The sequence below is a fragment of the Melanerpes formicivorus genome, unplaced genomic scaffold, assembly GCF_026170545.1.
Source record: "Melanerpes formicivorus ecotype bairdi unplaced genomic scaffold, bMelFor1.0.p_v2 SCAF_4, whole genome shotgun sequence".
Classification (NCBI taxonomy): Eukaryota; Metazoa; Chordata; class Aves; order Piciformes; family Picidae; genus Melanerpes; species Melanerpes formicivorus.
The window spans coordinates 24,459,876-24,484,051 of NW_027142356.1; the positions used below are offsets into that span (position 1 = coordinate 24,459,876).

The following is a 24,176-nucleotide window of genomic DNA, read 5'->3' on the forward strand; positions in this document are numbered from 1 at the left end:
TACAGAATAAAACCAATCATGGCTTCACTAGCTTAGTAACTGTGAGAGTTTTTATTTCTACAGCAAATTTCAGGATGCTTTTGAAGGCTGTATTAAATGGAGTAACAATAGGAAATTTATTTGGATTTGTATTTGCACTGATCAAAGTGGACTGGACAGTCTCTGATTTGATTACTAATCATGTTTTCATGAAGCTTAAGAAAAAACAAAACACAACTAATTTCTACGCTGTGAGAACATAACAATTTGACTCCTAACAGACTTGAGATAACAAAACAACTAGTACAGAGTGTTTTCTAACATAAATTGCTTGCAGTTATGATAAGGAAAGCCAAAGTCACCTTTAAGAGGAAAAAAAACCAAACATCACCTCTTCTGCCACCAGCACCCCACAATCCAATTAGAGAATGCCCTTGAGAACTAACTGCCTCTCTGAGCCTCCCCTGGGGCTTTAGATTGACAGGCACTTTTTCATTTACTGAAGGGTTTTCCAACCCTTCCAAACTAGAAAGATGCTAATAACTGCCAAGGAACATTCTGAACATAGGTTTGCACTCTGACAACAAACAAAGCTATTGGCCTTGTGGCATCAGCTGTATTTGGTGGGAAAGATGTCCCTGTTCATTAACCATGATATATTACATGGTGTGGATCAACATCAGAGATGCTTATCGCTGGGCACAGCCAAACCTTTGTTCATTTCTGTACATTCAAGAAGAGAGACAGGTATCAGATCATAAGATCTTGAGAAATTATCCCAACTGAAGGATACTGAGAGACTGAACAACATGAGGCAGCAAATCCCATTTACTCAGTCATAAAATTACTTGTCCTTGTGAAACAGGAGAAAGAAAATATGGCCTTCCTCTCTCCTCCTTTTCCAGTGAAAAAACAAGGGAAAGAATTCAAGCCTTCCTCCCAGTATAATCAAAAAAGCAAAACTAATTTGTTAATTCTCCCATTGCTGACACTTATTTAATGGACTTCTGCTTAATTTTTACAAGTTACAATTGCAATTTGTGGTAAATTTAGGAAGTGACATGCATAGACAGTATTCCATCCACTTTGTACATTTTTTTACCTCTGCTATTCACAACTACATTCCTTCAAAAAACAACAACAGCCTTTCAACTTATTACAGAGCAGAAATAGTCTTGAGTCATGACAATCAATTGCTTGGAGCATTCCTCCCCCCTTTTTCCACCTGCCAGACAATTTTTCAATTTGCTTCCAAGTCAGTCACTAAGGCTTACTCAGCTGGTACTGACCATCAGAGAAACACTAGAGCACCAGAACTGTTTGTGCTGCCATGGAGACAAACATCAAATATACCAAAGCACTAAGTTTACATACATGCTTAATCTTGTGAAGTGAAAGGTGGAAGTCAATACTACCAAGTGCAGTTTTACTTATCCAGCCAGATTACAGAGAGTGGCATGAAGGTCAGCATATGCTTCAGTCTCTGCAGCATCCTTAGACAAGACAAACAAGCTTGTCAATGATGGAAACTGAAGAGTGTCAGATTTTCATAGGTAATTCAGTCATACCTAAAAATATGTAATTTTTAATCACAGCACATGAAGGTCTTTTGAAAATCTTGCCCAGTACTAGTGTAGTGGTTTGAACCACATAATATTCCCCACCATCAGCATCATGAATTTATGACTACAGCATTTCAGGCTGTGTGGCATCACAGCCCTGGAGAGGAGGACCTCTCCCTGGCTTTTCCAGTCCTGGAGCGGGCAGCTGAGTTTTTGCCTGTTATGGGATTGGGACAAGTATTCCTTTCCCTTTTCCTTCTGTTCTCTACACATACTGGTGTAATCTGATATCTTCGTAGCAGAGGAATAAAATATTCTGGGTAAATCAACTGACAACTCTCCCTCTGCTTTTTTCCCCCCTCCCCTTCTTATCTCCTGGTAAGGAGAGAGGAGATGGGACAGGGAGCGGGAGGAGTGGGGGTGTTTAGCCCTTGCACTAAACCATGAGAGAAGGAGGAAAAATGAAGGTTGAGGGAAGAATGCTCCTAAGGCAGTCACAGGCATTGGGTTTTTCATTTTGGGAGTCTACCAGAAGCTCTGTGAAGCAGACAACACCTCAGCAAAAGCCTGCAAGAGAAGCCTAGCTAGATGAGCAGTCAGGAAGGGCTTGAAACCAGGGATGGGATGATGATTTACAGGCTGAGGAATGGAACAAAACCAGCAGCCTCAGGTCACATCTAGGCTCAGCAGCCACAGAATCATAGAATCACAGAGGTCAGTTCCTAGATCATCAAGTCCTAACACCACCATGGCCATTAAACCATGTCACAAAGTGCCATGTCTGTATGTTTGCTGAACACAGAGCACAGGCAGAAGACCAAGGAAGCCAGTAAGGGCAGTGTGGCACCTCAGACCTGAGCTAGGGACTCACTACTGACGGACAAGTCAAGGAGACAACTGAAAAAGGATAGGCAGCCACTCTAAAAATGTTCATTAACTAGAAACAGGAGCCTCAACAGTGTAGGAGGCACAGACATATTTGCAAGGGCGGTTTCAGTCTTATTTAATTTCAGTATACACCCACAGATCACAACAAGAGGGACATATTTTCCAATGGTTCATCAAATTTCTGAACATATTGAGTTTCTGTGATATGCTACAGGCATAATCTGAAATTCCCCAATCCATCTTTTTTCATGCTGCTTCTCCTGCTGCAAAGCACGCTGTCTGAACATCACTAAAGGTATGGATGCCTGCAGACACAGGTGCAGCTGCTTTGCTCATGTCTCAAATAGTCTGACTCCAAACAACTCCAAGCTGAAAGTACTGAGACCACAACAGCACAGTGCTGTACCTCTAATTATCTCTGTTGTGAGGCAAGGAAGAGAGTCTAAGGCTCAGTGTCACGCTACCGTGTCTGCTTAGCTTTCAGCTACCTTGCATTCTACCAGCTTGAGAGCAGAGAGAAAAGCTTGCATCTGTCTGTAGCTGTCAACATGCCCTAGGAAATTAATCTTTGGCATACAGGCAGCAGGTTGTACATTGCAGTACCATTACATCCACTAAGCTGTTGGAGGAATCAAAGCATTTCTTTCCACCTCCACAATCTACAGGAAGTGGGACTCCAGTTTCTCTCTTCCAAGAAGCAATCTGCTTTAGACACGATCCTGCCTCAGAGGGGAAAAATAGTAATAAATCACACCTTGTTGCCATCAGGAGCAGAAATGCTGGGAGTCCTCATCAAAAGAAGGCTGTCATCACAATCCAACTTAACACCCCTCACTCTGCATCATTATGGCACTTTTTCAGAGCTGTATTTATGCTTTATCCCGATATATTGGGATATATTGAGATAATATATTATATATTGGGAGCACAGCATAGTATCATAGTATCAGTCAGGGTTGGAAGGGACCACAAGGATCATCTAGTTCCAACCCCCCTGCCATGGGCAGGGACACCCCACACTAGATCAGGCTGGCCAGAGCCTCATCCAGCCTGGTCTTAAACACCTCCAGGGATGGGGCCCCAACCACCTCCCTGGACAACCCATTCCAGGGCTTCACCACTCTCATTTCTTTTGCAGTTCCACTGAGTGTCATCACCCGCATAAGAAATCCAGTTCCAAGAGTTTTTACTGCATAACAAACATCTTCTGCATGTAGGAAACAGAAGTTGTTTCTCTAGTTTGGCACTAGTCCTGACAGAAGCAAAATGACAATAAAAGGGAATGAAAAGGTTAAAATGATGTTTTAAGAGTCTGAAGAACGACAGATTTCTAGTGAATCCAATTTGTACATTGCTGCAGCTGTTATTAAAGAGTCAGTTCTTACCTATTAATTTTCCACAGTCACTGTTCAGGTTGAAATTTGACCTCTAAAATCCACATTTTTGACCTCTAAAGCATAAATTTTTGGTTCTACTTGCTTATGTAACTCAACTGCTGGCTACTAAGTGTTCTCTCAACTGACCTGCTGATTCAGAAGGGAACTATTTCTTCCCTTCCATCACCTCCCAACGTTCTCCCTGAAACTAGGAGGGCTGCTAACAGACACCAGACAGAACCTTGTCAGCCATGGCAGGTTGTAAGCAAAACGTATGCACAACCGAACTCATATCTAGCTGCTGCTCACCGCACAATAAAATTTCTCTATGACAGAGCAATGCCAAGAAGCCAGTGATGAAACGGCACTGAACTTAATTAGACCGAGTACCAAAGGAAGACAGGGGCCCACATTGCTCTGTATAGTCACTGGAGGAGGAATGCAACAAAGACAAAAAAGAAACTCACATAAAGAAAAGCTTTCTGTATGCCAAAAAGGAAAAGTACAATAGCAACACGTCCTGATGAAAGCAAGTGACCTGTGAAAGGGTATAAGAGTTGTGCATACAGTTCCCAGTGTGTACAAATGTCTTAAGACTCAGTGATTATGATTAAAAGATAAGGAATGAAAAACCAAAAGGAATAAACAAGCTCAAGCAGGGATTTATGTATGGGAGCTGCTGATTTCTTCCAGCTGAGGTTTCTGAAGGAAACCACTGCTCTGTAAGCACAGCCTCTTTCGCATGGGCAGGCACAGCTCTGCTCTGCAGTGAGCACTCAGTCACAGCAAAAATCATGATGAATATTTTTTACCCTAGGACACCCTGCAAGGAGCAGCCTTCATATTTGTCAGGGGCTCTGAAGAGACAAGCCAAGACAAAGATCACTATGTCCCTGGCCTGCACTTGCTACACACATTTCTGATCAACATCATTTACAGAAGGAGGCCCTTTTCAGCTCCCACCACCACTGCCCCTTCTCCAAGGGCAGAGGGAGGACATCAGGGCACAGCAAATGTCCCTTAGGATATGCTACACGGTGTTTTTTGGAACTGCACGGTCTTGGTGTTGCATAGCAATGCATCAGGACTCTGGGGCAGCACACAGAGGTCAGTTTCACTGCACATGGCATGGGCTGCAGACAGCCAAACAGCTGTACAGTGTCCTGAACCACCAATGGGTGACATTCTCTCTTTTTCATAAAAGGGCAGGTGATTTACTCTTTGACTTGGTAACGACAGCTACACTCAGAATTAAAAAGGATTACAGCTACAGGTAAGATTTGTCATTTTCAGTCAAGCTATATTTTTAACTAGAGGAATCCTTAACAATTCCTTAACAAATTTTTAGTAATTGTATGTTATTCTCAGGCCAAGATCTCAGCTGGTTTTAAAAATACTGATACCAATCCCTGAAAATATTCCAAAGGGACTCTAACATATTCCCAAAAAACCATTTTCCTATGCAAAGCTTCAACAGGAGGAAATATGAGGTCACAATAAAGCTTGTAATTGCCTTCACTGTGAACATGCAGCAAAGTGGCTCCAGATTAAATTTTTTTTTTCATTACCTGTTGGATCAGAAACAGCTTGACCTGCTTTCTTCATAGTTTACAAAAAGAACACCCATGCACACACTCTCTTGGTACCACATTTTGCAAGGAAAACCCATGAACACCCATGTACATGCTTGTCCTGGGTTAACGCCCATTCTGAAAACAAAGGGGGGAGGGCTTGCAAGTGCTTTGCCCTCCCTGCAGGGTATTTTCCCCTTGGGAAGCTGAGTCTGTTCCACTCCCCCCTCCCTGCCTAGCTAGGGTATAAAAAGCAGGGCATTGCAGCTATTAGCTCTCCTTTTGGCTCCTGCCTCTCCCAGCTGAGAGCTACTGCGGCTGCTTTCCTGCTCTGCCACGTGGTTGGGCCTCATACTTCTCCCTGCTGCCTCCATGCCTCTTCAGAGAGAGACTGGTTTTGTATTATTCTGCTTTGTCCCCCTCCCATCCATCCTTGTTCCTTGCCCTTGTGAACCTTACCTGTTATTGTTATATATATATTGTTTAAAGAAAACTGTTTACCTCTCTATTTCCAAGCCAACTCTAAATTATTGCTTGGTGGATTTGCTCCTTCCTTTTTTCCCCCCCCTCTCTGTTGGGAGGGAGGAGGGGGTGAGGGGGAGAGATTCTCAGCCTTGCCCCCACTTGAGCTCTTAACTCCCAGTTAAGGCTTAAACCACCACAATACTTTGATAAGTGAGCAGATAACGCCTCCAATCCTGCATAGCTGGTTGATCATTTAACTGTTGACAAAGGTCCCTCTACCACCTAGGCTAATCTGAACCCCATGAAAGCCATCAATGCCTTTTGTAGCAACTTGTTTATGCTGTACTTTTAATGGCATGAAAAAAGAGCCCTCAGTTTTCTTGAAACTTCACAAAAGCCTTCCTCTTGTCATAACAGCCAATCTGGCATTTTTCAAATAGTATATTTTTTCTCCCCTAATCAAAATTATAATGAGATTATATCTGGAGCTTATTTTGCAATACAGGTAAATTTAGCTATGAAGGCATGCCACAGTCAGATGATTTTTGCAGAACTGGCTTCATAAGTTATACCAGTAACTTTTAAGACATGAAAGCTTGTTAAGTAAATCTGCTAAGTAAGAAAAACTATCTTGTTTCCACAGAAAGTGCTTTGGGGGAATTTTGCATTTCCTGTAGGAAGCAGGAACAAATTCAACGTTCCACAAACAGCACTGTTCGCATCAGCAGTTCCTGGTGCAATACTCCAGTATTGACCTTTGTAGGAACACACATGTACAACAGCAAAGGTGCAACTTAAAATCTCCATTGAAACAATGCTCTATGAGAAAGAACACAATTAAATACAGCTCACAAGTCAGTTCTGTTGACACCTAAAAGCACAATGATCATCCAAAAAATGGGACCTTCTGCAACAATGGCACCTTTTTACACAACACTTCCTAAACCCTACCCTTAGGCCTCAAACACCTTTACTAAATGAGGAAGGTGTTTTACACAATCCACACACAATCTGGTTACAGCTGAAAGGCTTGCACTCAAGGGAAGGCACAGAGCTCTTCTCCAGAGCTCAACAGTTTGAATGGCCCCAAACAGGTTATATTCTCCCTTGTCCAGGCAATGGCTAAACTTCATCTCCATTGCATGCAAGAAAAGCAGAAGGGAGACCCCAGGATAAGAGTTTGAGAACTTTGTACCATCTTCCACCAGGGATGCATGTCAGAGTGTGCTTTCCTCCTCTGCATCATGCATCAGATTTGCCTGCTTTACTGCAAAAAGCACATCTATAGTAACATTTACTCACTCACTTTGCAGCTCCTTAGAATGACAGCAAGAAGATGCAACACGCACTTGCAGGAGGAAAAAACCACTGCCACTGACCCACACAGTAAAGGAACAAAGCCAACCACTCATTCCATGTAACAACATCACAGCCTGTCTGATACAGATGAATGCCATTAAGAAATTGACAGTCATGCAAGTTTCAACATTCAACAGAAATGGTGTTCTTTCTTATGGTTGATCCATTTTCCAAATAAAAGGGAAAAAAAAGTGAGGTTGTGTGATGTGAGGTGGAATCAAAGTCTACTGTTATTTTTGTGATGGGCAATCACAGTACTTAATGAGAAGTAGAAACTTAGACAACCTATGCTTTGGGCCCAATGGATATTCAGTTTAATTTGCAGATGAACTTGTTATAACATTTTAGAGTCCTTTAGAATGAAATTGCCAGAAGTCACCCTAGCCAAACAGAAGCAAAGGTATCCTAAATGTCTTAAAGAGACTGCATCTATTGTCTACAAATTTGATCACAGAAACTAGCTGATCATTTCAGTTTATCTTCAGCAAGATATCATTGCTTTGAAAAGTCACAGACAGTCTAAACTTTACCAAACACATAAGAAACAATTGTCTGTCTCTTAACAACAGAATTGCACATCTGTGAGCACTTTGGGAGCAGTAAAAGGAAATGAAGAACAAAGTAGGTAAATAAGATAACCAGAGACTATCAGTTATGCTCATAGCATAATTGGTTATCCAGAAAGAAAGTGCATTGAAGGACGGAGATACTACCTCTTACTTACCCTGGTAAAGCTGAATGAACCTGGGATGTAAGGCAGAGGTGATAATGCCATCTGGCAACTCTCTCAAAAATAATTTCAAAAGACTGGCTGCTGAGTACACGTCCCCATCTTTACCAAGCTCCACCTCTTCTCCACGCTCGTACTGCAGACGCAACTGTTCCACCATTTTCATGCTGCCGTTTACCCTGAAGAGGCCTTCCTGTGTCATACCTGTAAGTACACATCACATTATAGATTGATCTGAACTAAGAATCACAGTCACATGATGAAACAAACATTCCAGTTTGAGCAACACACTTGTAGTACTACAAAGAAGGGCTATTAATAGAACACAGTTTAAAGAGAAAAGGGTGCAGATTCTACAAAACAGTCCTGTTGCTTTGGTATAGCAAGTAGCATGTTATCTTCAGTGAGACTTTACCAAATTCACACACATCACTACGTCTAGCGTCATGTTTTAGGGCAACAGCTTCTTTCCTGTGACCATCATGAAGCAAACCCATCTGAATGCATGCTGATTGTAGCAGCAACTCCATAATGAGCACTGCAACCTTATGATAAATGCTAGTGAATAAACGTGTATTTTGGACACCACAAAGCCCAGAATGTTCACAACAAAGAAGAAAAGCTACCAATCACTTCATCTCACACCCAGTGAAAGCAATGAAGAAAGAAGGACGCTTCCATGGAGGAAGACAGTTGAATCACACTATGTCAAACACCTAGAATAGAATAAACCAGGTTGGAAGAGACCTTCAAGATCATCACATCCATCCCATCAACCAACACCACCTAATCAACTAAAACATGCAACCAAGCACCCCATCAAGTCTGCTCCTAAACACCTCCAATGATGGCAACTCCACCACCTCCCTGCGCAGCCCATTGCAATGGGCAATCACTCTCTCTCTGAAGAATTTCTTCCTAACATCTAGTCTAAATTTCCCCTGGTGCAGCTTGGGACTGTGTCCTCTTGTTCTGGTGCCGGTTGCCTGGGAGAAGAGACCAGCCCCCACCTGTCTACAACCTCCCTTCAGGTAGTTGTAGGGGCACATGCTGAGATTCAAAACCTTCATTAAAGTGCCTAAAACTGAACTAATTCAATTAATTCTTCCCTAGAATACTTTCACCACAAAAATTCTGTCTTTTCTAATACTGTGTCTCCAGACCTGCTTATTTTTCTTCAGAAGCCTGGCAGTGAAAGAACAAAAACACACATGGTTTTCATTAGTTCAGAGTAGACACTACGAAACAGCAGTCTGATAGAATGCTTCCAGTCCAAGAAACTAACACTGGTACAGTAGAGTCTGTTGAGAGAAAGACAAGCACTCAAGCATTTTACTTGACTTATATAAGATCCTGCTCAGAGATCCCATGTTCCTGTATTCATAACAAAACACTTTCTTATGTGGCATGCTGTACTGCCACCTTGGGGGCAGCAGAAAACACCACATCTCAGTGAGCAAAGGAGACAGTCCCCATGCAGACAAAATGTTCTTTCTTCTTCCAGTGTCATTCACAGAAATAAAGGGAGGCTAAACCATACTGGTAACAGTAATTAGACACTACAAAACTCAGCATAGGAAAACTTGGCTTCACCCATAATTTTTAAAATAGGCATCTTAATGCAATTTTAGTTCAAGTAGGTAGCTGCCTGTCAGCTCAGCCTTTTCAAATGGCTAACCAGTTCCCCCAGAGCTAGAAGAGAGACCGAAATGGTCTGGCTTTAAAAAGCCTTACAACATCCATTACAGCATCTTTGCAAAATGGGAGTTGTAAGACAATACTGAACAAACAGTAACCATTATGCACTCTGCCTCCGAATAGTTTGGATTCCTACCTGGGACCCGGTTTAAAATGTCTTCACAGTTAATAGCACCATTAACTCACAAAACAAACCTTAAGCAAGCACAAAACACACATTTTGAGAACTTCCCATGTAAGATGACATCTTTCGGATTTTGCTTGCAGTTTTGAGTGAGGGAATGGGTTATATCTTTATTGGGACTGGATAATCATCTTGGTATTCAGAAGCCTAGTTAATCATGCTGTGGAGTAGAGAACTTGGCTTGTTTAGCTCATGTTTGGGACACAGTTGTGTGGGATTTAGATCTTTTTATGGAACACAGAGCACAGCCCACAATTTGCAGGCAGGAGTGTTTGTCAGCTTCTGGTTTTGATTAAACCCTAAATGACGCAAACACTTTTTCCATTCTTGCTCTTTCACTGTTCTAGAAGACCACTTAAAGGCAAGCTAAAGTAGACCAAGCCAGATGCTGCTGTGATCACATTTTAAATCTGCACTGTACCTTAATCCAAGCTAACTCTCAAGCCATGTTTGCATCTGTCAGCTTCTGAGGGTTGATCAAGATACAGACATGGAAGCTAAGGCTTTGAATTGGATTATCATTACCAAGTAGCTAGAAGAAAAACCTTAGGGTAGAACCTGATGCAGCTTCTTACAAGATGAAATCACCTCCATAAAATCTTTTTAATTGCTGAACAACTGCCACAGAATACATCTGTGCACAAATGGGGCTCTAGATTTCTGCAAAGGAATTTCACCAACAGGATAAAAAGATATTTCAACAATGGGAACCAAAGTCTCATTAAACAAAAGCAAAGAGAAGATACACGTGCCATGGTTTAGTTATGAGGTCTGTGGTGACAGGTTGGACTTGATGATCTTTGAGGTCTCTTCCAACCTTAGTGATTCTGTGATAAGAACTGGACACCTACTTCTTTGTGGCAATTAATAATAACTGGAATCTATCTGAAAACCTGTGAGAATATGTATTGCTATTCAGTAATGTCTCACACCTGGAATACTGTATCCAGTTTTCAGATTCCCAATTCAAGAGAGAGAGGAATTTGCTGGAGAGAGTCCAACAGAGAGCTACAAGGATGACTGCAGATCTTGAACACATCTCCTATGAAGAAAGACTGAAAGAACTGAGTCTGTTCAGTCTTGAAGAGAAGGCTGAGAGGTGATCTTATCAACATCTATAAATATCTGAGGTGTGGGTGTCAAGAGGAAGGTGCCAGGCTCTTTTTGGTGGTGCCCAGTGATAGGACAAGGACAATGGGTACAGGCTACAACCAGGAGGTTCTACCTCAACACAAGGAGACACTTCTACTCTAAGGGTCACGGAGGAATGAAACAGCTTGTCCAGAGAGGCTGTGTAGTCTCCTCCTCTGGAGACTTTCGAAACCCATCTGGATACATTCCTGTGTAACCTGCCCTAGGTGATCCTGCTTTGGCAAGGGGATGGACCCAAGGATCTCTGGAGGTCCCTTCCAACCCCTAACATTCTGTACTTCTGTGAATATCCCTATATAGGTACTCACATCTTCTCACTGTCAGGGAGTGCTAAAGACAAATATTTTGCAACTAGTAAATGGCACAAACTTTCACAAGTGCAATATATTCCAGTTATGAACTGAATGACTTGTTTATGAGAATGTTCTGTAGTTTACCTATTGAAAAAGTTCAGCTTCAAGGTAGGGAAAAAAAAAAAAAAGCAGCAAACCACCCACAGTAATATTCTTTGTCTGTGGTTAGCATTACAACCTTATTTAGCCCCTGCACCACAAGAAAGACAGATCTCTGCCTTTAAAGTGTAACGTGAAGAGTCCTGCTAAGCACAAGTGACTCCACATTAGGCTTACCGTGCTGAGTGAGGTACTCAACTATATTCCATACAACTATTGGGATGCCATTCTTGCTCAGTCCCTGCTGCTGGAGCTCCAGAAGACTCACACCGAACACCTTTGGACAGGTTGTGTCCTTCTGCTTGCTCAGTGGAAATGCAGCTATTTTTTTCATGTCCTCCTTCAATCTCACAGCTGATTTGCTTTGCTTAAAAGAGCAGAAGAAACCAAGAGTGCATTAATCACATTTGCTGCAGGACGTTGCATAGTCACAACATAAACACATCCATCAAAACCAGCTTCTGCGCTCCACAATAAAGTTTTGGTCTTATTTTCTTTTAATCTACAAGAAAGTCTCTGAAGTAGGAAAGCTTAACTGAACATTAAAAAAAGATAGAAGAGTAACTAACAGTAAAAGAATGTAAGTATTGTGTAGTTAAGGCAGAAACACACACTTTTGTATGAAAGTTTGTTACGAGAGGAATAACTAACTGGGAATCACAGGGACTGCTTTTTTAACCGTCAGTTCACATGGGTTACAAAAGCAACTGGACAAACATGACCACAAAAATCCCAATACACCACCATTAGTGCAGATTGTCTCCAGGATGCCTGTCACGTGGGAGAAGACTCTCGGGAAGGTTCACTGCACCCTTCTTAATTCCCTAGGAATTAATGTTGCCCACTGTCAGATGAGTTAGATCCTTATGAAGGATTCTGTTATGTTTAGTATCTGCTAAGCCTGAATTGTGATTACTGAGGTTTTAAGGTTAGAGAGTGACTGTGTAAACTAATCACACATAATAAAAGGGGTGGGAAAAAACCCACTTCACAATGCATTCCATAGCTTCTTTTGGAAGCACAACATTCTCAAAAGTTTTGAGTTGCAGTGCCAGAGAAAACACGAGAACATAGCTAATAAAACCCAAGGCGATAACAGAATGTATTTGTAAGACCAGGAATAGGAATAAATCTAAATAGGCTCGGTGTTGCATGTTTGAAAAGACAGCTCAAGACAGAGCAGCAGCATCACCTACCACAGCTGCGAGTTCACAGAATCACCAAGGTTGGAAGAGACCTCAAAGATCATCAAGTCCAACCTGTCACCACAGACCTCATGACTAAACCATGGCACCAAGCGCCACATCCAATCCCCTCTTGAACACCTCCAGGGACAGTGACTCCACCACCTCCCTGGGCAGCACATTCCAATGGCTAACCCATACATACCTAAGCATTATTTTTCTAATATGGACAAGCGCAGTACAACTCAGCAAATTTCATTCAAAACAAACAAACAAAAATGTATTTTTTTGCTGTTGATGAATTTCCTGACATTTCTGACATCATGCTGCAGTAAGTAGGAGCCACTGCTGCCATGAGTTAAATCTGGTTTTTTAAGAAGTCCACCATGGGTGTGACACTTAAAAATTAACTTATTCCTACTGTGTTGTATTAATGAACAAGTAGTAGAAACAATTAAACATCAACAATATTTGACAGTAACACGAAGTAGTGTTCAGACTCTTGCCTAGGTCTTGCTTCTTGACTGCACTAAGATTTCAGTGAGGCATACACCTTTTATTTTAAGGAAACCCTTCAAATCTCTTTATGTGAGACAGAATTTGTATTGCAGCCTGTGAAGAGCCCATACATCTGCATCGATGCTGCTACTGACCGCCCTTCCTTCAGACACAAAATGATCTAGCAGTTCATTTTACTCACTTTATGTTTTTCCTATTAAACAGTATCACAGTATAACTAAGGTTGGAAGAGACCTCGAGGATCATCGAGTCCAACCTATCAACACATACCCCATGACTAGACCATGGCACCAAGTGCCACACAGCTATTTGGAGCACATGTGTGTTCTACAGTCCCAGGTACTACATAACACTTATCTGATCTTTAGAAAAGATGTTGCTAATTAGATGTTCTTACATATATACATTCTTTTTTTAATAAACCAAAACATTTTTGCTCCTTATGAAGCAAAACTGTAATATACAAATAAACCCAGCAGTATTATGACCTAGTATTATGATAAACAGCGCATCAGTGTTTGAATGAGAATCTGACTTATTAAAGTATCACATCTCTTCTCAAACAAGATGTTCCTACTCAGGATTAAATTAATAATATATGATTTTTCACTCCAGGCAGACACAGGCCGAGGCAAAAATCGTGTAGCTTGGGGTGAGTTCAGAAGCTAACAAAATTCATTTGAGCAGTTTCTGAGCAGCTGCTACGGTCACAGAGCTTCTCCAATAAAGGCCTCTAGTCAGCCTTACAGTCTTGCTCAGCTACAGGTTTCCAGCCTGCTCCCATTTCAAGCATTCAAAAACCTGCGTCATGGAGCTGGATCTACTTGGAGAAACAAGAGAAATTTCCCATGTCCATAGAAACAGCAGAGGACATTTTTGAGCTTGTTTCAGGATCTGGAGAGGATGCGCTAACTAGCAACAAAAAATTACACACAGTTACCCAAATACACATCTAACCAAGACCAAAATTAAACCATCCTCTCAAAACAGCTCTGAAACAAAGGGTCCAATGTTGAATGATCTTATAGGTGGAAGATCTGATGTTACACAGAGACACCATAACTGGAAAAAGCGACTTAATCATCTCTGCACGATACTGACGCAAAGTGCCAGCTAGGCATGGCTGCAGTTGAGAAATGTTATTTATATGCCACAGAGGCACACTTTTCCCAGCTCGTCCAATAACATTACACAGGGAACGATGCAGCACAACTCCTTGAGGAAAGGAAAAAAGAAAAAGGAAAGCCTGGAATCTACTTTATTAATCTTCAGATTCCCCAAACGAGCGGCAGCTGCCGAGGGAGAAAACTGGGGGCGAAGAGAAGGCACCCGGCCCAGGCCCATCTCTCGCCCTGCCCCGCCCCACTAGGGATCTCGGGGGAGAGCGGGAGAGAGGCAGCAACCAGTCGCTCCCCGCTCTCCTCCCACTCCCCTAGGCCTGGCCACGCTCCGCAGCCGCTCGCCCGGCAACGCCGGCCCCGACCCCGGCCCGGCCGCCCAGCGCCTACTCACGCGTATGGCCAGCGCCCCGGCCCCCATGCCGACCGGCAGCTGAGCCGGCTCCCGCAGCCCGCCCGCTTTCACTGGGCCCGACGGCCCCTTCAAGGCGGGAGGACTGACTCCAGGGTGCCTCCCACCCCGCCGGCCCGCCTCCGCCGCCTGTGGGGGAAACGGGGCCTGCCCCCTGCCCCTCCCGCGGGAGCCGCCTGGACGGCTCGGAGCAGGGGGTGCTGCCCTTTCTCTGGGAGGCACCGCAGGTCATGGCGGACGAAGGGGCACGCCCCGCGAGACCCCGACCCCGGCAGCAGCGCGACCCTGTGTCAGCCAGCCGCGTGGTGCCGGGCGCGAGGAGGAGACACCGCGCTTGTGTGAGCGTCTGGGCTCGGCCAGAGCCGGGCTGCCGCGGGAGGTGTCCCCGCGGAACCCGCGTTCAGCCGAGCAGCATTCGCCATGCTGTGGTGAAAGCCGCCAGCATCTCTTGTCTTCGCACGCTTAAAGAGTAGCAGAGAGTCGGCCAGCGTGGCGTGGAGGCTAGCCAGCGAGGCAAAACGAGCCCCTGTGCCAAGGAAGCCTCCTCATGGCATAAGCAGGCTTGCCAGGGCCAAGCAGACCGCAACCCAGTGCAGTATTTGGCGTGGATGTATAAAGTGTGAGGCGGTGTAAACAAGCCCCGCCGTGGTTTTCCATCTACGGACATGTTGAAATAAGAGAAAGGTTAACTCGCAAGGGGGAGGGAGGAAGGCACCTCCACACACACCTATTGACTGCCAGCAGTCACGTCATGGCAGGGGAAGGAGGAATTTGTCCCCCAGTGCCCTGCTGCTGGCCACCGCAGGCTGGAAGCAGCGTTTGGCCTGGAAATTAAATATGTTTCAGAAGAGAACTGTAGATTTGTGCCGTGTTTCAAATATTTGATCCTCTTTTGTGGAAGGGCATGCACACATGCTCATTTCTGTATCTGCTCAGATGCAAGCACTGCATAGCAGGGCCTTAGCATAGGGGTAGGAGCAAAAGTCTGTGGAAGGTGCCTCTCAGAAATACTTGCCTTTGGTACAGGGACAAAAGAATGGATGTCCAAGTACAGAAAAAATGAGCATTTGATTGAGCTCTCCAGCAGAGGGAAAATACTACCTGGAAATGTGAGGTGTTACTCACAATTTTTTTTTTTATAAAGTACTGCAATTAGAATCTTTTATACTCAGTTTTTCTCTCTAAGCCAGGCTAACCCCAAATGACTGCTTTCCCAGTTTGTGAGTTTACAACACAAATTTAGACTGATGTGTTTCCTTTTAAGTCCACTATGGGACTCTCAAAGTGAGCTAATGTAACATACTCCTCCTCCTCTATCCCACTCTACTGTAAGCCTCTAACATGCTCTTCACATAAATTACACACAGCTCTTTTCTTCCTAGTCTTAATTGAGCTTCACAGTAAAAGCCAATGGCGTACTTCAAATTAGAATCTGGAGGGTGAACAATGAGAAACTATTGCTCCCTGGAGAATTTGGGTGTGAAGAGTTCAAACATGAACCCACACTGAACAGCAACCATGGCATTATGACTTTTTTAAATCTGTGTTGAGAGACAGCAGATACATTCTTACTCTTTAAAAAGCAAGACCAGAAAGCAAGCATTAACAGCAGCAGCCCCAGAGCCAGTTCTCTGGCTATTTTTCCACCATAGCTGTTTAGCAGAGCCAGGAAAATCACACTTCTGTTAAGTCACTGAAGCACTTGGGGCTGTGACATGCTGGTAACTTCTCTCTGAGTTGATAAAGACACTTCCATACTTGCTTAGTATCTTGAAAGAGCTGAAGCCTAGCATTACTTATTTTTTTTTTTCTCCTTTGTGGCAGAAGAATGGAAACCAGTCTGAAACTTCCTCAATGCCTTCATCCTTTCCTAATATTGACTCAGCAGCAGCCCACAGGGACAGCTTCCCCTATGTAGGCATAGTAAGATTTTCCTGAAATTTCCCTTAACTCTCTTCCAGAAGTAAGTGGACTCCTTCCTACACCTTCCATCCCTCCCACAGAGACATGTTTCTGTGTATCCTGATCTTCCTCCTGTCCCTTCACTGAACCACCGCCCTTCAGGATGACAGTTCAAAGGAAAGGTGTAACAGATGGAGAGCACCGGTAGTATTTCTGGCACCACAGAAATCAGCCAAGATGTACTGTGGTATTCCTCCTACTCAAGAAACCTTCACTATTTTCCTGTAAGCAATTCAGAGAATTCCTTAGGGGGAAGAAAAAAAATAAGTTAGAAGTAGCCATATATATCATGGAGAATCAAAGAACTCCCCAAACCTAACAACAGCTATGACCACAGGATGAGTATTTAGGCAACTTGTCATAAAAACATCTAGACACCTGAGAGCTCAAATCTGAGGAAGCACACTGTGAAAGACTGAGGAAAAGTCTGTGAAACCCAAGAGTTTCCTTAAGTGTTTAACACATCCCATGTCTATCGTTGGTCACACAGTTGTTTCCTATAGTTCTCAGCTACACTGTTACCATCTGTATGCAAGAAGTGCTCCATCATTTTTTAACATGCCTGTCTTCTAATGGAGGTCAATAACATACTCTCTGCCTGAGATCCCACCTCCATCATCTACTCTCTGATTCCACATAACAGCAAAAAGCTAATGCAAAAATGCTGCACAGGGCAGGCTAATAAAATCATGCAATGAATCAAGAAAGGAAAGAAAATGTACTTGTTTACAAATAAGGTATTTAACCTTGGATACTGAAACAACATTCCCAGAGGGAAAAACAGCTGAGGGGTTGTGTTAGAAGTTCAAAGGAAATTCCTCATGCCACTTGGTGAATAATCCCATTATCTCTGCTATGCAATGTGTTGCTTTAACCTGACTATTATTCATCATTTCCACTGTGAGATCAGATTTCAGCACTAATTTCACAACATCCTGCATAAAAGCAGGCTACTGTGAAACAAATGTCTACTGCCAGCTCTGACATCCTTGAACATTACTCTGTTCTCTCTCAGCTAGTCCAAGTAGCTGGCTGCAGGACTCTTGCTGTGACCTTCCAGAACACTCATGAGAAGGCTAGTCCAACTAAACATCAGCATACTCCAGTGACCTGCATGGTGTAAGACCTGGCAGCTGCAAGTGAGAGGAGACAAATCAAGAAGCATGAAAGAGCAGCTGAAAACTGCCAAACCAACACGTCTGGCTGACAGTTTTTTCCACCATTGTGTAACTAAGAACTTCTCATCCAAAAAGCAATAGTAAGACACCCTTCCTTAAAACAAAACAAGCTATAAAAAGCAGATGATTCATTTTGATCAAGCCATCTATGTGAAGTATTGAAATACTACTGAATTGATTTGGCTTGGTAAAATACAACCGTAAGGATAAGGAACCCAGAAAAAACACATAGTTACCAAATAGCAGAGTACAAAATTAATGTACAGTTAAGCAACAGGGTTAGCAGTCTACTGAATCTATGAGATGGAGGCAGACATGCTAATCACAACATTGTTTAAAATAATACCAGACTTCTTCAAACTTACCTAGTTACAGAGGGAAATGTGTCTGTGCAAAGCTGTTTGATAGCCAAGGATTTGGTGATCTACTTAGATCTTATTTATGAACAGTACTATTGCAGGGCTGTTATAATTTAGAGTACAATCCAAGGAAAGCTCTATTTTCAAAACAGCAGTAGAGTACTAGGAGAAGGAGTGCTGCTGCTGCTGCCATCTCAGCTCCTGGCTTGTAGCACAACACAGAAATGTCACCACAATGCCCCAAAACAAAACCATATCACAGCAGTTCACCTTTGTCCAGGCAAATGGCTATGCCTGCATGAAGTTATACTAAAAATGACTGTAGCTGTTAAATGCATGTGGGAGGCTAAAAGCACAAATCGTGTTGCACAATAGCTACCTAAATACCTGTCCACCAGCCAGACTTCTGAGGATTTTACTTTGCAGTTACACGGCCCAGGCCTGTGTTACAAAGAAAGATGTGCAGAAGCTGGCGATGGCACCAGCTCTTAGGCTCAGCCTGCCAGCAGTAAGGGCTCCCCTGTGTCCAAGTGCTGGAGGACACAAATAAATACAAACAAATTAGCTTCTCCAAGCAGCCAAGCAAAATGCTGCCTGCTGGAGCAAGTTTGATCATCTTTCTGTGTAGCTTTGCTTGTTAAGGTTAGTGTCTGCTCTTCAGTAATGCTAGACCAAAATACGCTGGGTTTCAGAGTAAAAAGAAGAATGAATTTTACAAAGATATTTTTCTTCTAAACAGATTAAGCATCTTAAATATCTAAAACTAATGGAAATGGGCTAGGGGTGTGTGTGTTTGCTTTTGTGAACAAATATGTGGCTACCTTGTACTTCTGCATGAAAAACAGAAAGTGAAGGGGACTAGCTCGTTTTCACTTCATTGTGTTTTCTAAATGGAGAAACATAGAACGATCTGCAGGGCAAGGGCCTGCCCCAGCCACACTTCAGCCTATATTTTTTCCCTTAGCCACTTGAGACAGAACATTTGTGGGTATTTGATGACTCTTGAGGTTGAAAACAGAAAATAAAGCAGCTTATATAAGTTTAGAATTGATTTAGCTGACTAAATCAATAGCTGACTAATTATTAGCTCACTAATCTCTACTAAGTGACATGGATTCATGTTGGTATTTTTAGAAAGGTTTGTCTCTTACTATTGCTGCAGTTATTCAAAATGTGATGTGGAGTTGCAAGGAGTTCAAATGGTTTATGGCTAACTAGATCACAAAGGTGTTTTAGTTTCAACAAATGTAAGAAACAGAACTGTTTCTCACCCAAGCGTCCCACAATAACATCAAAGCAGGCCACTATTATTTGTGAATTAATGTATCTTGTCAGTGTGCATGCTCCAAAAAAACACCAGCCAAACAAGGTCCAGGAATGGCAAGGATCATGGAGATTCAATCCTGCGTGGAAGAAGCCTAAACCCGTGCTTGCATCCCCATCTTGTGGCAAAAGAGAATGGTTGCAAGACAACAAAAGAATTCTATTCGGCTTGGGGTAGCCAGGGTTTCACAACCAACCCACAGGCAGGGATGCATAGGGCGCATCCTCTTGGCTCAGTAACTGCTTTCTTTTGGTTAGTGTGGAAAGGATCTCCAGTCCAGCTCTGTGTAGGAAATCTGCTGTCAGTGCTTTAGGATCACCATCCTCTTTTCAAGCCTACCTTAGCAGGGCAAACATGAGCTTAAGTCCATGAATTTTACAGACTGTTGTTAAGTTTTGGTTTAGGGCTATAAGTAAAACAGGAGGTAAGAGGCATGGGCTGCAGTGAAGATCAGAACAGGGAACAGGTCCATTTCCCAGAAGGCACTTCCTTTAGAGACTAGTCCTATGTTGGCATAGCAAAGCCTTCTTGGCTGGGTTTTGCATGCTCAGGCTGTACAGACAAAGTTGTTATGGAGTTTGCATGCACACTGCTTCTCTCCTAAGCCAGTTTCTGGTGAGAACTGTCACTGGTGATTAGATAACATTTTCACTATACCTCAAAAGCATCCAGTATTATTTTGGAGGTAGAAATGCAGTGTGTTGTGTCCTGAACTCTACAGAGAATTGTGTGTTTTACCCTACTTTAGATGCTGGGATGTTTTGTGAAGAACTCAAAAGTAATGGAAATAATTGAAATACAGAGGCTTGGGAAGGCCAGAGTGACCCAAAGCCCCCAAACCTACATCAGAATAGTAGGACTTCACTGGAAGCCCTGTGAGCATAAGGGCAAGCTTCAAAGATAAGCAATATTTATCCCCTCTTTCTCTCCCCCCCTTAGCCCTTAACTGAGGTTATTAGTCAACCTTAGGACAATGGCATTGCTACCCTGTAGTGAAATACACGGTCCTAAACCTGCTCCTGGGTTTTAAAGACAGGTGGATCCAAGCAGCAGCTGGCAGAACTGCAGCATGCTTAAAGACATATAGGATACCTATGGAACAAGGTGAGTGTGGGAGCTGCCTCACATGTGATAGCCAAGCTCCTAGGCTTTGTGGTGCAACCATATAACACTTGCATTAAATCTGACCTTGTTTTAGGAATCTCAGGTCTATAAGGGGTTTGTCATTGCTCACAAGGAAGCAAAAGTCAGCCTTCATTGTAAAGCTCTGAGGACTTATTGTGGCTATGCAGCTGCTCTAAAAGGGATTAGAAAAAAAGACCTTGCCCTTGCCCTGTGAATAGTTTTTGATTCCGTTTTTATCAGGCTTTTACCAAGTGTGCAAACCAGGCACTGTAACAATGAATGGCGCTTGACAAGTTGATTTCACGTAGAAGTCAGCATCCTAGCTGAAGCCCCTTCAAATGGCCTTCAAAAGATATTCATAACAAACCCCTTGATTATCTGTTCTGGTTGGAAATCATGCATCTTACAGACAAGCAAAATGACACCAGAGGCAAACTCTGCAAATTCTGTTTTGTCCACCTTTTACAAACTTCTTTCCTGGTTTTGTTCGGTGCCCTAAAAATCAGTGCCAAGGTGAGATGTGAAGCCAAGCAGAGCTGTTCAGAACAAGAATTTGATTTTTTAAAAGGATATTTTTCATGTAAAATGTGGGTACACACCATTTTGGATGAAAAATCAATTATTTCAGCTCTGAAATTCCCCCCATCTCATCTCCACATCTCATTGAAATTCTGCCCAGCTGACTCTGCTGCTCCTGCTCCTGCTTTAGCTGAAATTCCAAGACCTGTGGTATGATAGCAGGAGCAGGGAGGTCATTGTGCCCCTGTACTCTGCATTGGTTAGGCCACACCTTGAGTACTGTGTCCAGTTCTGGGCCCCTCAGTTTAAGAAGGACATCGAAACACTTGAATGTGTCCAGAGAAGGGCAACAAGGCTGGGGAGAGGCCTTGAACACAAGCCCTATGAGGAGAGGCTGAGGGAGCTGGGATTGTTTAGCCTGGAGAGGAGGAGGCTCAGGGGTGACCTCATTGCCCTCTACAACTACCTGAAAGGTGGTTGTAGCTGGGAAGGGGTTGATCTCTTCTCCCAGGCAACCAGCACCAGAACAAGGGGACACAGTCTCAAGCTGCACCAGGGGAAGTTTAGGCTGGAGGTGAGGAGAAAGTTCTTCACTGAGCGAGTTGTTTGCCATTGGAAGGTGCTGCCCAGGGAGGTGGTGGAGTCACCATCCCTGGAGGTGCTCAAGAGGGGATTGGACGTGGCACTTGGTGCCATGGTCTAGTCATGGGGTCTGTATTGATAGGTTGGACTTGATCCTTGAGGTCTCTTCCAACCTTAGTTATACTGTGATACTGTGATAGTGCACCCTGGATCTGTGAAGTGTTTCCAGCTGAATCAAAGAAATACCAATTCTGCTGTTTAAGGCATGGGCATAAGGTCATTTGCAGTACTGTATTCAGTTCTGCTTCATGAAAGATTAATTTAAATGAAGAGAAGTCCAGAAAAGAACTAGCTGGATTACAGTTCAGTTTGATGCTGCAAAACAAAGAATGAAAACAAATGGTTGCCTACTGCCACAACAAAGCAGAGATGAACACTGGTATGGAACATGAGCAAGAAGTCAAACTGGCATATGCAATTGGTGAATAATTTTAGGGTGGAAACAATAAAAATACTCAAAACCTAATAACATTCTAAAGTAGCCCTTTGGATTGAGCAATGAAGGTAAGAAACTTAACTAGTCTGTGATGAGGGTGCTTTTGCAGCAGGAAGCATCCCTGGGGATCCTGCAATGTTTTTCCTGTCCATGGTCCAAGGGGAGGCTTGATAGGGAAAGACACATCACATGGCACCCTAGGTCACTGTATTTTATGGGAACTGAGTTTCCACATAGAATTTTTTCTGAGTTTGGGACTTTCCCTTTTTTTAGCAAAAGAGGGGAAAGCAGACATGTTCCACAAACATGCTCATTTAGTCAGGAAGCTGTTTTCCACTGAGTCTGGACATTTTCAAGGAGCCCAAGCCCTAACATCTGCTTGGACTGTAAACTCCTTGGGCAATGGCCTCATCTCCTTCTTTCTTGAGTGCCAAAGATCCTTGGTGAGACAGACAAATAAAAGATGACCAGGTGAGGGAAGCAGAGTCCATCCAGCTTCTGCCACTTTGCCTTTCCATGGTCTGTCTGTGAGAGGAGACAGCAGCAACTGACCCAAATGCACTTGGACAGCTGCCAGGCTGGAGCAGGGAGTTCCTGACCGTAGAAAGATCAAACATGACTTCACAATGCACAAATTCTTAATGGAGTAATGCTGAATGAAAGGGTAAAATAATAAATAAAAATAAATCATTCTTTTCAATAAATCAGCCAAGGATTGTGTTGAATGAAACAGGAGGTATTTCAGGAACACAGGCTACAGTCTACAATAAAAAACATATGATTGTTTGGACAGTAATTCTGTTCCAAGAGCAGAAAACCAAACCACAACAGGATTGAAGAGATTGTTTTTCAATTATTCCCTCACAAAACTTCAGCAGAACTCTTTTCTCCTACTTGCCTGCTCGCTCATCTCTGAGTCACACAGGGCTCTATTTGTCTTATGCATCTAGAGTAACAATTGTTCTTCCTGGAGAAGTCCTCCTACAGGTCTTGCACATTTTTGCCACCTACAAGTATCTTGGGAAATGTAGTTTGCCAAGCCTGAGTTAGCACAGAATTTAGCTGAGCACTTTCTCACAGCTTTTAAAAACCTCCATTATCAGCAAGATGTGCAGGGGGTGCTCAGCCACAGATGTCAGATTCATGTCATGATTTCATACTGCCCACAGCTCATGATTTCTTCCAAGAATGATCCATGATCTTGAGTTGCAAGACAGTTTCTTTGCAAGGTTAGCTAGTCAAAAAACAAAACAAACCAAAACAATCCACCACCCAAACAAACAAAAACCCCATGCCTGCGTGCACATGCACACACATTGTGATTCCTGCTGCACAAAGCAAGAGGGATCTCCCTGTCTGGGAGCTTCTGTGGAAAGCAGTGGAGATAGCAGCTCTTCTCCAGTGAGTGCTCACTTGTCAGAGCCCAGCTGAGCAAAAAAGGAGATGCACAGATCTGACACAGATGTGATTGACAGCTCAAATTTACTGTCTTTTTTGTTTCCCCCCCCACAGCCTCCTTTTCCTGCTGTGGCTGCCAACTGATTTAGTGTCTGTGCTGGCTCAAAGAGGCTGCAAGGTCATTTCTGCTGTATTTCTCCCACAGAGTGCCTAATGATTTGGAGTTGAAGCACCCTTGCCTGTAAGAGTGAACTCAAAGCAGTGGGGATTGCTGCCACTTGCTATGCCTGCTCTCAGTGGAGAATGTAAAGTCTCCCTGCAGATAATTCTGTTCGTGTTTCACAGTCCACAGGTGTATGGAGGGTCATATAGGCACCAGACAAGGTCAGTGGAAGCAGTGTAGCTAGAATGTAGGTGAAACAATTGTCACCTCAGGTACTGCACTTCGAAATCACAGAATGTTAGGGGCCGTAAGGGACCTCCAGAGATCATTGGGAGCAACCCCACTGCCAAAGCAGGGTCACCTAGAGCAGGCCACACAGAAGTGTGTCCAAGTTGGCTTAGAAAGTCTCCAATTAAGGAGA

At 43.3% G+C, this 24,176-nt stretch overlaps 1 protein-coding gene across 3 annotated transcripts in view; it reads right to left on the bottom strand.

Annotated features, from left to right (window-relative positions):
- Positions 1 to 14,724, bottom strand: part of FAM13A (family with sequence similarity 13 member A) — a 123,484-nt gene extending 108,760 nt beyond the window's left edge. For all 3 annotated transcript variants that reach the window (XM_068137345.1, XM_068137344.1, XM_068137343.1), the window contains exons 1-3: positions 14,632 to 14,724; positions 11,594 to 11,783; positions 7,925 to 8,134 (exon numbers count right to left, since the gene is read on the bottom strand). In XM_068137345.1, the coding sequence (XP_067993446.1) occupies positions 7,925 to 8,134; positions 11,594 to 11,783; positions 14,632 to 14,658 (427 nt within the window). In that variant the 5' untranslated portion in view covers positions 14,659 to 14,724. The remainder of the gene's footprint in view (positions 1 to 7,924; positions 8,135 to 11,593; positions 11,784 to 14,631) is intronic.
- Between the last annotated feature and the right edge of the window lie 9,452 nt (positions 14,725 to 24,176).